Source organism: Erithacus rubecula (assembly GCF_903797595.1).
Source record: "Erithacus rubecula genome assembly, chromosome: 14".
In the NCBI taxonomy this organism is placed as follows: domain Eukaryota; kingdom Metazoa; phylum Chordata; class Aves; order Passeriformes; family Muscicapidae; genus Erithacus; species Erithacus rubecula.
In genome coordinates, this window is record NC_136666.1 from 4,738,600 (window position 1) to 4,754,826 (window position 16,227).

Below are 16,227 nucleotides of genomic sequence, written 5' to 3' on the forward strand. Positions count from 1 at the left end.
AGACTTTAAGAAAAATATCCTTTTAACAACCTAGAGCAAAGTAATTTTAAATGACATCCCTGAGATGAAGACACAAAAACCGCATTAAGTAGCAATTCATAATCAAAACAACATTTGGAGAATAATTTTGGAAAATTATCAAGTGTTACAAGAGGAACTATGCATCAAATGGGATTCAGAGCTTTCAAACTTTAAAATGTCAACAGCAAAGAGGTTTTAAGAGAACAAAGAAATCTAATGCTACCTATTCAAATCCGTAAAAATACAAGAGGCCCCAATCCCAGCCAAACCATGTGTCTAGGATGACTCTGAGAGTCTAAATGAATCATCACCTTTCTGGGGGTTTTCTGAGTGCTGTTTTCTCTCTTCTGTGTTATTTTGTTCTTTGGAGTCACTATTTTTAATTCTCCTTTAAGGCAGCTTAAACCTAAAAAAAAGAAATAAATAAAATAGAACTGAGCAACACGATATATAAGAGAGAGATTAAGAACAGAATTGGTTAATACAAAAGCAATAGCTGGGCTAAATACGAAGAGCCTTCAAAAATTTGGAAAGAAAAGGGGTTATTCATCGAAATCAGGATCTCTCCTGGAAAAGGAGGACAGTCTCTCAGGATCCTAAGGAGTTGAAGGGATAATAACGGCAGGACCGCTGCCCTGTCAAGGCAGCTCCTCCAGGGAATGGAAGTAAAGATAAGTGCTAAAGAATGGGACAGGAAGTAACCCAGAAAGCTGAGCTGCTGGGAAACCAAACCTCTCCCTCGCAGGAGTTCACGCTCCAGGAGCCGTCAGCCGCACACACACACACACACACACACACACACAAAAAGCCGGCCAAGCCCCAGCGCACAGCTCCAAGGCCCGGCGGCCGCCAAGGCACCCGGGGCGCCGCCGGGGGCTGGGGACGGGGACCCCCCTCCGCGGGCAGCCCCGGGGGCGGCCCGGAGCCCGCCGGGGGAGCGGGCAGGGGCGGCGGGGGGCCGAGCACCCCTTCCCAGGGGGGACGGCGGGGGCGCCGCTCACAGCCCCGCACCCGCCGGAGGGGGTGCCCGGTGCGGGCGAGGGGAGGCCACGGGGTCGCGCCCCCCCCCCACTCCCCGCGCCGCGAGGGACCCCGGGGCAGCCGGGGTTACCTGCGTGACCCGCGTGCCGGAGCGGGGCGGGCCGGGGGCCCCGGGCGCGGCCGCCCCCCGCGCTGGCGGCGGCGGCGGGCGGGGGGTCGGGGGGGCCGAGCCGAGCGGGGACACTTCGCTCCGGGCCGCCCCCCTCGGCTCGCAGCGGGGTCGGCGGGCGGGGACTGACCCGCGCCGCGGCCAATCCGCGCCCACCGCGCCGGCCCCGCCCCCGCCCGCGCGCCGCCGCCGCGCCGCCATTGGCCGCCGGGCTGACGGCGGGCCCGCCCCCACCCGCGCGCCGCCGCCGCGCCCCATTGGCAGCCCGGCTGACGGCGGCCCCGCCCCGCGGCTCCGCCCCGCTGCCGTAAAGCCGCGGAGGAATGGAGGGGGGGTGGCTTTGCGACAGGGGGCGGCGGCGGCGGTTCCGGCGCTGTGACGGAGCGGAGTTTGGGCCTCGCGGTCCTCCGGGGGCGGGTGAGTGGCGAGCATTGCCTGGCAGTGGCCGCCGGGCAGCGGAGCGAGGACGGCCCCGTGCGCTCCGCGGCTCGGGGTGACTAAGCTGGGCCGCGGGCGTGCGGGCCGGGGGGGTGAGAGGCGGGGTCTGGAGTGAAATGGGCGGGGTCGGATGGGGAGGGGCGGGGCTTCGGTCATGTGGGCGTGGTTTGTCTGTATGGGGGCGGGGCCTTGAGCCAGGCGGAGGCGGGAGGGGCTGAGGGGGGAGCCGGGAAGGGCTGAGGGCAGAGCCCGAGGGGCGCTGGGGGCGGATCCCTTGAGGGCTGAGGGCAGAGCCCAAGGGGCCGAAGGGGGAGCCCAGAAGGGCTGAGGGCAGAGCCCGGGCGGCGCCGAGGGAGTCAGGGGCCGGTGAAGGAAGGAAGGCTCGCCGGCTGGGACCGCGGGTCGCTGCGCTGTGCTGATGCCGGCTCAGGAAGCCGCGCTGGTGAAGGGGCGAGAGGCCTCAGCTGCCCTCAGCCCGGCAGGACGGGGCCGTGTGGGCTCTGGAGAAGCGACAGCTCCGTGCTCGCTGTGTCACCCCGAGTGACGCGGCTGCCGTGAGGGGCCATGAGGCGGGGCCGGGTCTGCTCTGCCAGCTGTGACTAAAGGCGCTCGGCAGAACTGCAGCCAAAGCACCGACATGCTGAGGTGTCACAGTTAACAGGGAGTGCACAGCTCAGGTTGTTTGCAAACTGGAAAGAAATGACACTGATTTACAGTATTTCAGCACTGAGCAGAAGCTTAGTTATTGAGAGATGTCACTGCAGGTACAAGGAGTCCAAAGTGTGTTTTATTTCTTAAATGCTACAATCATTTCATTGTAAGGGAATCCACAGCCTTCAGATTCATATCCAAATGTCATAGGCTGAGGTTTCATTTTGCTTTATCAGATTTAATTTTTAAATGAGAACAGGGTCGGGTTTTGGATAGCTTTTCTAGCAAAAAGGGTCTTAAAGCTCATCTAATGCCACCCCCTGCCATGGGCAGGACACCTTCCACTGCCCCAGATTACTCCCAGCCCTGTCCAGCCTGGCCTTGGACACTGCCAGGGATTCAGGGGCAGCCGCAGCTTCTCTGGACACCCTGTGCCAGGGCCTCCCAACCTTGCAGGGAACAGTTTTTTCCTGGTTTGACTGAGCTATCATTGTTGATAGCCCTTTTTCCTTTTCTTTCTTCTTCTTTTTTTTTTTTTTTTTTCTGACACAAGTGACACACAGTAACTCAGAGATACAAGTGAAGAGGCATAAGTTTCTTCCCTCATTCTGTTTGCAGCTCCACTTGACTTTGATTTTGATTTTAAAGCATTATTAATCATAAAAGTAACACATAAAGCCCCTTCTTTTTTTTTGTTTCTTATTTTCTGTGTAGTTTTCCTTTCTGCCTTTTACGTGATCAGTCTATATATAAAGGTTTTTAGAACTGTTTCCTGCTGTTTATACAGGAGTCTGGCTCTGTGAGATGTTACCTTAATTGGTTTTTAGATGCTGTCATGAATAACTCAAATAAATAATACAAATAAGGGTTGGAGTTTGTCACTGCTTTTCTTTACTCTTCAGCTTTGAGCTTTTCACTCTCGTGCTGTGTCTGAAACAAATTTAGTCCTTGTCTGATGTTTTCTCCCTCTTTGAAGTAAATGCCTTCAAAATAAGCCCCCTCACTTTACATTTCCTTCGATGACTTATGTTTGTGAACTGTTGTCACGTGTGAGTGAGACATATCTTAGAGATGCTTTTGTAAAGTTTGCAAATTAATGGTGGAACATAAATGTGTTATGGGAGGATCCAGGAAAGCACAGCCAATATCATGTGGTGAAGGTGAAATCTCACAGTGGATGTCCTAGAAAAGTTCTGAATCTCTTCTGCCTTAACCATCTTGCTGGATTGTGTGAATTTGTGCATGAGATCTCTTCATTTACCACATAAGGTGATAATCCAAGCTGATCTCAAATACAGAAGTAAATGTGTTGAGATGATTTTACTTTATTAGCTATTCATTTAGTAAGAAATAAAACTCAAGGGTAGGAACAATAGCTATCTAAATTATTCAGAGTGATTTTTGAAGACATTTTATGAGGTTTCAGGTCATGAATTTCCACCTCAAGTAAAATTCTGAAAAGATTCTGCAAATGAAAAGGAAATTTATTGCCTGAAATACCAGATTTATTCAGCAAAATGTGGAGTATGGGAAAGGATGGGGGAAGGGCTCAGGTAAGGAACATGCTGTAACATTTTGGAGTTTTCAGGTCAGCCCTTGCTGAATGTGTCTTTAAAAATACCACACCAGAGGGAATTGTAGATCACTCCTGCAGGCAACTTCATGCTCCCAAATTTTAGCTTCTTTTCTGAAGGAAGTGCTTTCTGATGGTGGGAGAAGTGATGAGTCAGGGTAGCACATCTTGGTCTGCCTTTAATACTTTGTGCCTTTGGGAAGCCATTTTGCCAATACAATTAAAAAATCAGGTTTTAAAAATGAAGGTGTAATTTTCAATGTTTTATGTTGTTTTTAAAACTTGTGAAGATTATAAGCTAGAACAAAAAAAAAAGAAAAATTTACACTTTGTTTTTAAATTATTCTTTAAGTTTCCACTTCTAATCGCTGTGCCCTTGAGGTCAGCACACCTTGAGCCTGTGGCAGCAAAAGTCAAGACTTGTCCTTCCTTTGACTTTTTTGAGAGCTATTTCCAGTTCCAGCCTCAGTGGAGAAATGAATATTTCCAGTTCAGAGGAAAATTTGCAGCTGAAATTTAATGCATGTTTTTGGAGGCATCTGTCACAAAAGAATTCAGTAGTTTTAGCAATGTAGAGAAAGATTTAATCCAAGTACTCATACCCTTAGAAGTAGCCCCTAATAATAGTCATCTTTGGGTTTGTTAATTCCAGCAAATGAATTCTGATGTTGGTAATATAATACTGGAACTGTGAACTTCTTCCCAGCATGGTAATTCTTCATTTTAATGTCTCACTGAGACAGTTTTGTGCAGCTGAATTTGCATTTTCAAAATAAGTTTAATAATTGCAGCATTAACTCTAAAAATATGTAGTTCCTTTATATTTTCTAGTTGCTTGCAAAGTAACAGCAAAATGTTTTATTTATAGGTAACTTAGAAGAGAAATGCCCAGTGGTGCTTCTGTTTCTCTTAGTGGATGAAAGTAATTTGGAAGCTGATTTGCAGTGAATAATCAGTGAAGACACAGCATTTTCTGGAATATTGCATGAGCTCATCATGAAGATCTCTCTCCTGCAGCAGGTGTATAAGGATGTCCTGGCAGGCATTCCCCTAGCAAGGGAAAGCCATCATTATTCCTCTCTAATTAATCTGGGTGTTGAGCAGCCACCAGGAGGAGATGGATCCTGTCATCAGAAGCATCTGCCATCTACTGCTGGTGGTGTTGAGAGCCATCAGGACACTGATATGTCAGATGTTGTCCCTGCAACAGATGATTTATCCACCAGCTTTGCAAACATGAGCTCCTCGTTCTGCCCACGAGAGGTGATGCTGCTCCAGCTCACCTTGATCAAAATGATGGTGGCGAAAGCAGAGTCCCAGGAAATTGAGCTCCACATGAAACAGAAGTACTGTGAAATCTTTGTTCTTCTTCTGAAGGAGGCAAAAATTGACACACAATTGGTAACTTCTGAAAGAGTTTTTTAGAAAAGGAGGAAAAATAAAAAAGGATGTGGCTTAGATACTTTTCCTTTTTTACCTGTCTCCAGATTCACCTGCTCGGTTGTGATGATCGGCTGTTATCTCACATGGCCTCACAAAGTTTAGCATCTCTTGTGTTTTTCCAGCTGAAGGAAGAGGTGAGTGTGGCATCACTTGACAGCTCAAAAAATGGCTTAGTGAACCTGTGCCTACATGTTGTTCCATTTAACTCTACAGCCAAGTCTTTATAGTGTTTGTATTTTCTGAGGAAAATATGTCAGCTGTGTTAGGAAGAGCCTGGAGTACGAAAGGAAAGATCTGATGTGTAACAGAAGTGTGAAGTGTCTTTTATATAAAAAGTTTGGAATTTTATGAAACTCAATTAAGGTGAAATGGGTGTAGATGGCAATCTCCTTTAAGGTTGCAATACAGATATTAAAAAAGCGCCATGGTCTAGACTATCAGTACTTTTGCAGTTCCTTGGTATCTGTTGAGTGATGAAGTAGATAAAAATAAATAATAACCTCTTGGAAGTTAATCAAATGCTTTGTTGTATCTTTTTGTTTGAATATCCCAATTACTTGAGGTTTGGTTTTGTTTCTTTTTTTTTTTTTTTTTAATTTGCTGTATATTTAGTGAATATGTATTGCAGTCTCCATAGTAGCATCCCGAAGAGAGATTTATTTCATAATTATGTTTGCAGTATTTCTTGCCAAGTTGTCTGGGAATTATGAATTCAGATCTGGTCTGTCTACAGAGTTATCTGATTTTGGGTAGGTCACATGACATTAGGAGGTCTGGTTTTCCCTTTTTGAAACACACAGATAATTTCTATTGCATGCACATGTTGCTTCATGTTTGTAATTAAAGACCTAATTAATGGGCCAAGACAGATATTGTTTTTACCTGTGTTTTGTCTGTGCCTACATTTGAATCTTTTTAAAGTACAATTTTAAATCATTGCATTATGATTTAATATAATTTGCGTAACAACTGAGAGCATACGTGATTGGTTTTTGAATTCTTTTTCTTAGGACGCCTTGAATGTCCGGTGGCTGAGCTTCAGCCTGTCGGCGCTGCAGGGGTTCCCCGGGAGTGCCCGGGTGCGCGGCTGCCTGTGCACGCTGGCAGCGATTGTCCGGGAGCCGCTCAAGGACGCGCTCGTACCCAGGGCAGGTGCGGGCGGTGCCGGGGCGGTGCCGGCTCGCGGCTGCCGCCAGGAGGAGCAACTCGCCCGGGATTGCTCCAAGAGTTCGGCCCCAGGACACCCCTTCCTTATACACGGGGTGGCGAAGTGCTGTTAACGTGTGGTGGTTTGAGCATATTTATATTCTGAAAGTAGTGACAGCACCAATTTATTTCTTATTTGCTGATTTATCTGTGTTACACTGTGCCTCAGTAATGTGCCTCTTGTTGCTGTAGGTGTTCTGAAGAAGCTGTTGGCTCCTCTTGATGCGGTGCTTGAGGGATTTTATAATGCCATCCTGCTCCATCATTTTGACAGTCACCACTACACTTCACCTTATTCTGAAGCTACAAACAATCTGATCAGTTTTATAGATCTGCTTGAAGCACTTTTGGCTTCCAGAATTGAACTGGAATTACCGCTCAGGTGCCAGAGAATTTTATTTTTGAAAGTTTCTTATGTCCTCAACGTTATTAGCTCATCAATTCCTTATGTAATCAAGAAGAAATTCATTTTGCTCCTTAAAAAATGTGTCCTTTACAAGTCCAGAGAAGATGCTAAAAGTGGATCACTGTTCTTAGAAACCCCATCTTTGTATGAGGATATGCTTGCACTGAGTAATGCTGTTCTGCAGGTTGTGAATTTGACTTGGCTTAATCAGATCCCACTCAGTGGAAAGTCCAGCTCCTTTGGAAGCAGTGAAGCTGCTCCTGGGCATGATTCTCAAGGTGGTTCTGACCAAACTGTTCTCAGAGCCTTAAGTCTGGTTGTGCTTAAAGCACTGGAGTTCAAGATTCACAGCTCTGCAACAGAAGCAGAAATCAAAGGTAACAGTCCATTTCAATTTTATTCATTAAGCAGCAAGAGTTTTAGAGCTTTCAGATTTTGTAGTTACAGCTCATTAAGACTGTAAATATGTTTCAGCTGAATTAGTGGTGGTGGGAGGGAGAAAGCAGAAGACCCACCCAAGAAACTGCTGTTGTTGTGTACTTCCTAATTAGTTGTCTCCTTGCATTTTATCAAATCCTTAGCCCTGCAGTATGTTTGGCTTGAAACAGCTGCATTTGGCATTGAAATTTTTTCATGTTAGGAACATTAAGCTAGCTTGAGAACACCAGGCTCTTCTTCATCTGGAAAAGAAAAGAGTCCATAGCACAAGCATCTACTCTATTCAGGGTGGAAAACTGTAAGGAACTGCAGGTAACACTCTTCTCTTTTCTAAGGTGGAGGTAGAACTTCAGGTACCATTATGCATTTATTTTATTGATGGTAGAAGGCATTACTGTCAGCCAACTAATGTAATGAGGCAAAACCAGCTGTGGTATAGAAAGGTAAATAAAAATAAGGAATCTCCAAAGTAAGGCACAGGGAAATTGTGGGACTTAACAGAATCACAGAATGGTTTGAGTTGGAAGAGGCCTTAAAGATCATCCAGCTCCAGCCCCTGCCATGGCAGGGACATTTTCCATTAAAGAAATTTCCTCCAAGCCCTTCCCAACCTGGCCTGGACACTTCAGAGATGGGTCAGCCACAGCTTCTTTGGGCACCCTGTGCCAGGGCCTCACCAGCCTCACAGCAAAGAATTTCTTCCTGGAATCCAATCCTCCTGAAAAAAATTGGAAAGGCAGTTCAGAAGCAGCATTTCTAGTCAGACACCACTGAGAATGGGCATTCCTATATTTACTGATTATGTGGCCAAGAGTAATTTCTATTTCTTTTTAAACAATGGTGAAATTTTACAGCACTTTAAATATATTGAGACTCCTTAGTAGAAGTTCTAGATGTAAATATTTCACTTCTTATATTTCTGTACTAGGTAGCAAACCTAAAATTAATTTTTAATCCATCTGTGCAAAAGAGCTACAACTTCTGTAAGACAGCTTGTGAAACTTTTTCCAGATTTTTGGAAGATGTTATATTTGTGATGTCAGTTGCATTCTTAAAGATGAAGTATTTGTAAAGAATATTTTACTTGTGATCCACCTTCTGAAAAATGTATGGAGACTGAGATTGTCTAAGAACAAGTGAAAAAAAAAGTAGGCTGTATCCATTTTAGATGTCTCTATGAAAATTCTTTCTCACAAAAAACATTCTCCTTTCTTTTCCAGATTCATGACACTAAAAATGAGTTTTTAAATTAGATTCAAACAACCCAACATATCCAACTGTCAAGAGGAATTTCCATTTGAAAGGAATGGTACTTCCTTATTTTAGTGACATTACAGGAAGTGTTTAAAACAAGCACCTAAATGCTTTAATATGCTAACTTCCAGGAAGCTGCTTGATCTTCTTGCTATTAACATGGATTAGAATGGCTTAACTTTAATTTTAATTTTGAAAGTCATTTCCAGATTTGTAGGGAAGATTTTTGGACTGAAGAGTAATGACTAGTAACAAAGATAATTTGATGTTGTTGTTACTTGTTAGAAGGAAAAATGAATCTTAAACATTAAGGAAAATTACATCGTGATGCAATAAATAAAATGTATTTCAATATTGCAGGAAAAGTTTGTTTTGAATGTGTGGTGTGTTACATCAAAAACTGCTCTGTAGTATCTCGTTAGTATTGAAGATATAAATTTTTTGACTTAATGGAGAGTCTGTCTAATGAATACAAAGTGATTTTTATTAGTAAGCTACTCCACTAAAATGGCAAGAGCTAATCTATAAAATTTGATGCTGTGATAAATCAGTTGAGCTAAGGAAAAAACTGCAGTCATGAACAGTTATGCGCTGTTAACTTAAAAAATATAGAGTGCATGTTGTTTGACAACACAAAAAAATGTGTGGTGAAATTCATGGCTGTTTTTTTTTATTTTTCAGGAGACTTTGAGAGTTCCATGTCCCAGCTGTTGATGTTCTGGAGGAGTCATGTAAAGCCTTCTCCACAATCTCCCCCAGTTGTGCATCACTGTGAATGGCTCTCCTTGGTTTTCATGGAGCAAGATGATGACATGTGGGAAGCTGCTAAAGCTTTATTACTCATCTATTTAAAATTTGATAGGTCTGTGTATTTTTTTTTTAACTGACAGAACTATGAAGAATTATACTTCAGTGAGGTTACTGTTGCTTTTGTTGGAAGGAAAATTATTTTTTAATAATTTAAAACCCCCCAAATCTCAGGATGATGTAATAATGTGTGGTGTAAGAGCTGATAACTTAAGTCTTTTTTTGGATGGAAATGGGAGTTGTGAAAGTTTCCTACTAAATAATTTATCATATCCTGTAATTCAGGATAATTGACTTCATGTCTAAAATAGTGGTTAGACAGATAAAAAGCAAGATTGCTTCCTTGCAACACTGAAGGTTTGACAAGAAGGGGATATTAGGATTAAACTTAAATAATTCAGGTACTTCTGGTAAAGTTTGTAAGGATTGGCCCTATGGGAATTCCAGCTACTTGATAAAAATGGTTATTGCTAACAACTGAAAAGTGTTCCTTGTGGATTTGTCCTGGATATACAATGCTTCATTGTTGTTTAAATTACCATACAAGATATTATCCTGATTTATACAAGGCCCTTAAGCTTCAAGTGGGAAGACAGTGCAAGTAATACCTTAGATACACACAGCTCTTAGACACTTGACTACAGGTAGGCTCCTCTTCCAGGGTGTGTAACATTCTAAAAGTTAGTCTGAATTCAGGTTAACAAAAATATTAAAATAAGATGGTTTCATATTTATGCTAAGGTACAGCTTATGTGTTGTAAGTAACTTTGTTTACTGTAGGTTTCCTGCAGAATGCCCTTTAAGGCCTGCTTTAAGTGTTTTGGCTTCCTGAGCTGTCTGATCTCCTTGCCCCACCTGCCTTCATTCTTTCTCACTCTGTTACAAAAACTTCTCTTTTTGCTCTTGCTTTAAAAGTACCATAAACTTCCATTAAATTATTTCCTGGCTTACTTTTCAGGTTACGGTGTGATGCTGCTGATACCCTAAGCCAAAAAGAGGAGGAATCCTGGAAGTTCCTTGTGCATGCAGGTGGATATAACCCACACTGTATCTTCTTATTTTTTCTGGAAAAGATTGCATTTGATTCCACAGTACTTCTAGATTTTTTGATTTCATCAGAAACTTGCTTTCTGGAGTACTTGGTCAGGTACTTAAAGCTTCTTGGGAAGGAGTGGCATCGGTTTGTAGATGTCTGTAACCATTTCGATACCAGGCACAGCACTTTCCACCCAGTTTGTTCTGTCAAGCCACCCCACCACGAAAAGCAAAGCTGCATGACTGGGGAGAGTTTGCAAAATGCTGTTTGTGAAGCAGAACCACAGACTCCGACGTCTTTGGCCCCTGCTCACAAGTGCCCGGTGTTTACAGCACAGCAGGGTGATAATGAGGCTGCAGAGTGGAACCTGTCTGACTCATTGACCGGCACTGATAGCGCGTCCCTGCCTGGTTCGCTTCAAAGCCTGGTTAATTATGACAGCTCAGAGGACTCGGAGGTGGAATCAGATGGAAAAGAGTGCTTGGTAAACACAAAGCAATTGCCTTCAAACAATGATGGTGAGGTGAGGAGGAGGGAAACTGGTTGCAGCTGCAGAGATGATGGCTGGAATCCACGCACATCTGAAATGTCACCTCTGAAACCGAAGGGAGCTCATACCTCATCCTGTTGGACTTGTGTGGCATCTTCAGATAACATTGCACCCCTAAGAGTAATGCTTTACAAATCAACCAAGTGTTTGCAAGAGCTCCAAGAGGCCATTTCTAGGTTGCAGAGAAGAAATCTTTTCCCATATAATCCATCTGCATTGTTGAAACTACTGAGCCATGTTGAGAAGATGAGTAAATCCATAGATCTGCAATAATCTGAAGTGTTCTTGTGGGCTTTTTAAACAAGTTCACCAGGCAATGTTTCCATGAGATTAATCACTTCTGAAGCTCATGCCTCTTGCACTAGTCAGTGCATTTGACCTCAGGCAGGGTAAATGTGGATTTGGTTGGCACTCTAAAAATCTGGAATTGCATCCAGTGATATGATCCATGACCGGAGGATCCTAAGCTCATTCATCGTGTGTGTCAGTGTACAATGTATAAGGATTAGTGGTTGGATATTCAGCATTTTATAATAAATAACTCATGTGAAAGCATTCCAAAAATATATTTTTAAAGTATTGTCAATTAATACTTAATGTCATTCTATTTTTGAGTTCATTGCCAAAATGGTAGTGATTTATGGACTACAGGGCAAAGTTAATGCAACCCTTGACTGCTTAGAAGTTGGGTTAAATAAAATAATATAGTTGGGGACAGTTCATTGTTTATCCTGTGTGTTCTGCATTGGTGCATTGCTCAAAGTGGACCTTCAGCTGTCTATATTCATTTAATTAAAAGAAAAGGTAGATGTGAAATTAAAGCATGTATTGTCTATGGAAAAGTTAAGTTGAACATTATATCTTTAAGTGAGCTTAGGTAATGCAGAAGTGACATTCCAGAATTTTTTGTGTTCATCGTGCATTCCCTACAAATACAGGATGTATATGTAATAAATTGAAATCAGGAAGAGAATTAGAAAGAAAGTGACTCCAGTGCAGTGAGCTGGCTATTGAAGATGTTAAATTATTATACTTATATCTTTTATTAGATGTAATTTGAATAACCTGAAAAGTAAGTGTCTGAGAGTTTGCCTGGGGGAGTGAGTTCAGAGCAGGATCCAAGGCAGCGTGTGCACTTAGCAGGAAAGCACCTGATGCTGCTGCTGCAGCTCATAATGATCTGCCAAGGGTTAGGCACTGGCAAGGTACTGACAACAGGAGCACTGGAAAAACCTCACACCTCTTCAAACTGTGGGAAGCAGTTTTCCTTTCAGGACCTTCTCTTGAAGGTAAGTGCTCTGTTCCAACTGAGAGCAAGTAAGTCCTCTCTTCCTTTTGGATAGAAATTTAGTGTTTAATTTAAGTAAACGCTGAGCTAAGGTGAGCAGTCTCTGGAGCAGGATGCTGACCTTCAAATCTCTGTGGTCATCTTCTAGTTTAGTCTTTGACCCTGAACTGGTGGATCTGTGCAATTGGGAGAGGAAGAAAACTGAGTGTGGCTTATGGGATCCTTTAGCTGGCAGTTCCAGTGCTCTCCAGTGCCATTGGAATGGTATGAATTCACAGGCAGGGAGGTTTGGGCTTCAGTCTTACTCCTTCAGGATGACAGCAGTATTTTAGGTAGGAAGGGGTGATCCTCTTCACTGGTATGAAGGAGATCTGAATATTCTGAGTGTTTGTTGTGCCATGGTTTCTTCCTGAGATCAAGACAACTGTTGTGCAGAGAGGTAGGTGGGAATGTCAAGGAATGGAAACCTTTCCATTTATGCCTGCAGTTACTGTAGTTAGGAACTAACCCTGTAGTTGTCCAGGGCAGCACCGTGCCTGGCTTCTCTTTGTGTTCAGTTATGCTGTGCCTGCTGAATTGCTCATTTCTGTCGGGACTAAAATCCCTCTGGGCATGTTCAGAGATGCAGCTCCAGACAACTTGGGAACTTTTCAGTTCAAACACAGGAAGTGCCACAGGCGAGGTGGTTGAGCAAGAGCTTCTCAAGTTCACAATTTTCAAGTAGGTAGGTACTTATATTTCAGTGAAATCCTTTCCACTATCCTTTCCACTTTCCACATGCCTTTTCTAATCCTTTGCTGACTAGTTTATTTTGAGTAATTCCATTGTTTGCACTGAACATAGGGTTGTTCAACATTTCTTGGTCTACGCTTTGCCAGTTGGAAGTACTCAAATTGCAACAGTATCTCTGACACTGATATGATAAGCTGAGTGGGAAAGGTAGAATGGTGTGATAATTTTGGATAAGTCCTAGTCTTATTTGTCAGTGATTACTACAATTATATAATCTTTTATAAAGAGAACAGTGTGGAGAATGTAGCAAGAAGTGTAGGAACCTGTAACCTGATTTTTTTTAATACAGCAAATCCAATCGCAGTCCAATTGTATTTAATTCTTATGAACTTGAGGCTGATTGTGTGCCCACCTGGTTATTAGAAGTGATCATTCCCACATGTTTCCCTTCTCAGAAAGCCATTGTTTTAATTCTCAGAATGTTTTAGTTGTAAAAGTGGGTAAATATAGTTTGTATCTGGCAATTAGATGCCTTAATGTGTTGATATTTTACCATTTATGACCTGAGATAGAATTAGATTGATTAGTCTAGGGTTTTCTTTATTGCACATAAATTGAGAGTGAACCATGGAGGTGAATTGGAGTTCTTTAGCTGTATTGAGAAAACCAACCACAAAAAAGCACCTTGCTGAAGAATTTTTATTTTGATCAATTGGTGAGTATGGACAGTGGTTTGGTTAGGTTTTGGTAGTGTTGTTTTCAATGCTGTAAAGTTTTTAGGCACAGCTGTTATTTCATGTACTAGAGCAAATTAATTCAGCTACAGAACTTGTTACCAGTGTTAAGTTAGAATTTGGGAATTAGGTCAGTGATTTCCAGGAGATCCATGTGCCTTACCTTTGGGTACTGATAGCTGTCAGCATTTCTTGTATTACTTCAATGCAAGACGCAGAAGAAATCAGGTGACCTGTGTGGACACAGTTTTCTGAGGATTCCTGAAATGTTCACAGTTTGCCATTAATGCAGTTGTTTGGTGGAGTTTACCTTCTACATCAATAGAATAAGTTAAGCTTTCATGAGGTAAGTAAGCAGGTAACACTGGAAGTTTTTTACAGGATGTGCTTTTTAAAAATAAATTTTTAAACTGAATGTTTGTAGAGCTTGGTTGCAGCTAGAGCTGAATCCAGGTGGTTCTGCAATTGTGGTTCTTTAAACTGGATTTTCTCCAATATTTTTGTGGCGCCTTTCCATTCTGCTCTTAAGACTCGTAGTACAAGTTTTAAGCCTGTAATACAAGAATAAAACCCAACCTTGGGAACCTCTATACTTGCAGTAAAGCTGGGAATAGGGAGCCTTGGTTGTTCCCTGGTTTATCACTGTCAGATAAGCTTTGTTTGTACTTCTTCCAGAGTCAGTCTGGGATGGTGTCTGAAGACAGTATCAGGGATTTATCACAGTGTCAGTAGGAGTGAAAATATTGCCGTCATAACAATGTTGTTTCAGTTTATTTTCACTTGGAGTTATCCTAATGAGTTTGTAAATTCTTGCTGTACTTTGTTCAGCCCTTCCGGGCTGCCTGGTTCACTCTGAAACCTTGTTAGAAGCCAGTTGTGCATCTCAGAATGGGATGGCAGGCAGTCTTCTACTGTCCCTACCTCCACAGCAGGCATAGCCTGAACTTGGTTGAGAAACATCTCTGGGATTTAAGCTTTTATAAGTCATTATCTTCTTGGATATTGTGTAAATTAATTTATTGCTGACAACCGAGACGCTCTTTAATGGACCAGCTGGCTTGGTGCTGGCTGACATAATGAATGGAAGGAATAAAATAGATTTTGTGGTAAAAATCTTGCATGGAGAATTACAATATCCTTAGTTATTTCTGGTTCCTACTTTCCCTGTACATGAAAACATGAGTTTTGCCTGTCATTAGTATCCTTTTTGGGGGGAATGTGAAAAGAATGTGAATGGGAAAAATTGCACATACAACCTCAAAAGTGCTGAATGTTGGATTCCTTAAAGTTTGTAAGGAAGGTTTGCAGGTCCATATTCTGAAATCTTCAGTAATTGTAGCTGGTAGTTGGAGTTGCCCAAGTAGTTACCCCATCTTCTCATAGTTCTTGAGAGGGAGAATCTAGTACTTGGTCAACTTCAACAGAGCACTGGTCCCTTTAAAGAAGAGTTTCTTTGCCTCAGCTAAACTTACTGACCAGCTTGATGCCACTGTTTTCTGTAATTGTCACTTAGGAGCTAATGCAGAAGTGGGAATTGCTGGTGTGAAGAATCAAAGGAATTGTCTTTCAGTTTCACAACGCAAATGTTCATATTTTGTTTTCTGTGAGTGGATCAAGATTGATGCTCCAAGAGTCTCTCAGTAATGTCATCAAAAATTGTTTGCAGCATTGTCTTCCGTGCAAGTGTTACAAATTGTTGAGGTTTATTTTCATACTGTTGTTAAACCAGTGCTTCCAGCTCCATGGAGCAGCAAGGCATCTTTTTTGGTTTGGTTTTTTTTTTTCTTTTTAGTCCTATGTTGTTGGAAATGGATTAAGAAACTGAGTTGATTGGATTACTTGTTAAATTTTATTGTTGCAGCCAGAGATTGTGTGAATTAGTCTCTTGCATTTCAGATAATGGCAGAACAAGAGAGTGTTGTTTGGGTGAATTGGCAGTGCTGTAGGTGGAGAGAAAAACATTAGTTTTGCCTTTGCAAAGGTATTGGAACAAACTTGGTGGAAGTTGCTTACATAGATAAGCAGTTATATATGACATTTCTGGTTAACAGAAAAGGGATTTCAACAAGTATGGGCAAGTTGATGCTAAAGCAAGGAAAAGGAAAAAAGCCTTCTCACCAAAGATAGTTTAAAGATAAAACAATTAGGATTTTGTGTAAAGAATGTGTCACAACCAACCTGTAAGCAGATGAACTCTTCAGCAAATCACATCTCTGTGCCCATGGGTAGGAGATGATCATTAATTCCTGTCCAGGAGGCTTATCGATACATGGTGTGTTCAGTATTTAAATGCAATACAGCCAAGGGCTTGTAAGAGCATAATTGTGGTGTTCCTGGCCTTGCTGGTTGAGTGTGTGAGAGCAATTGGCTGGGAGGCAATCCCCAGGTAATGTCTTTTTCTGGTGCCCCTTTTCCCAAGGCATATCTGAAGCCTATGGCAGAGTGGATCAGCAGTAGAGTCTTTACTTAAGACAGATGGCATTACTAGTTAATTAGTAAC

General features: G+C 42.6%; 3 protein-coding genes across 6 annotated transcripts in view; 2 read left to right on the top strand and 1 right to left on the bottom strand.

Moving 5' to 3' along the window:
• Positions 1 to 1,319, bottom strand: part of ASB7 (ankyrin repeat and SOCS box containing 7) — a 28,935-nt gene extending 27,616 nt beyond the window's left edge. For 2 of the 3 annotated variants that reach the window (XR_013775873.1, XR_013775874.1), the window contains exons 1-2: positions 1,133 to 1,319; positions 333 to 427 (exon numbers count right to left, since the gene is read on the bottom strand). The gene's annotated coding sequence lies outside the window, so the exon portion shown is untranslated. The remainder of the gene's footprint in view (positions 1 to 332; positions 428 to 1,132) is intronic. The other variant, XM_079318070.1, reaches the window with a different exon arrangement.
• Positions 1,320 to 1,391: 72 nt separating this feature from the next.
• On the top strand, positions 1,392 to 11,806 carry LINS1 (lines homolog 1). Of its 2 annotated transcripts, none has more exons than XM_079318068.1 (7): positions 1,392 to 1,588; positions 4,702 to 5,234; positions 5,321 to 5,410; positions 6,287 to 6,428; positions 6,675 to 7,265; positions 9,262 to 9,442; positions 10,346 to 11,806. In XM_079318068.1, the coding sequence occupies exons 2-7, from the start codon at positions 4,830 to 4,832 to the stop codon at positions 11,244 to 11,246; spliced, it is 2,310 nt and encodes a 769-aa protein (XP_079174194.1). In that variant the 5' UTR covers positions 1,392 to 1,588; positions 4,702 to 4,829; the 3' UTR covers positions 11,247 to 11,806. The 2 variants fall into 2 exon arrangements, with proteins under 2 accessions (XP_079174194.1, XP_079174195.1); XM_079318069.1 differs by lacking the exon at positions 1,392 to 1,588 and adding an exon at positions 2,823 to 3,529 and having other exon boundaries at positions 10,346 to 11,682.
• Positions 11,807 to 12,127: 321 nt separating this feature from the next.
• The window catches only part of CERS3 (ceramide synthase 3), a gene marked incomplete at its 5' end in the record, with an annotated part of 41,808 nt that continues 37,708 nt past the window's right edge, over positions 12,128 to 16,227 (top strand). The window contains one exon of the mRNA XM_079318071.1: positions 12,128 to 12,262. Within this exon, the coding sequence (XP_079174197.1) occupies positions 12,128 to 12,262 (135 nt within the window). The remainder of the gene's footprint in view (positions 12,263 to 16,227) is intronic.

Bases quoted from the DNA above. Each gene is read 5' to 3' on its own strand.
- LINS1 (XM_079318068.1), top strand. From the start codon at position 4,830: ATGAAGATCTCTCTCCTGCAGCAGGTGTATAAGGATGTCCTGGCAGGC. The intron at 5,411-6,286 runs GTGAGTGTGGCA...TCTTTTTCTTAG, and splicing joins TTTTCCAGCTGAAGGAAGAG to GACGCCTTGAATGTCCGGTG. The intron at 7,266-9,261 runs GTAACAGTCCAT...TTTATTTTTCAG, and splicing joins AACAGAAGCAGAAATCAAAG to GAGACTTTGAGAGTTCCATG.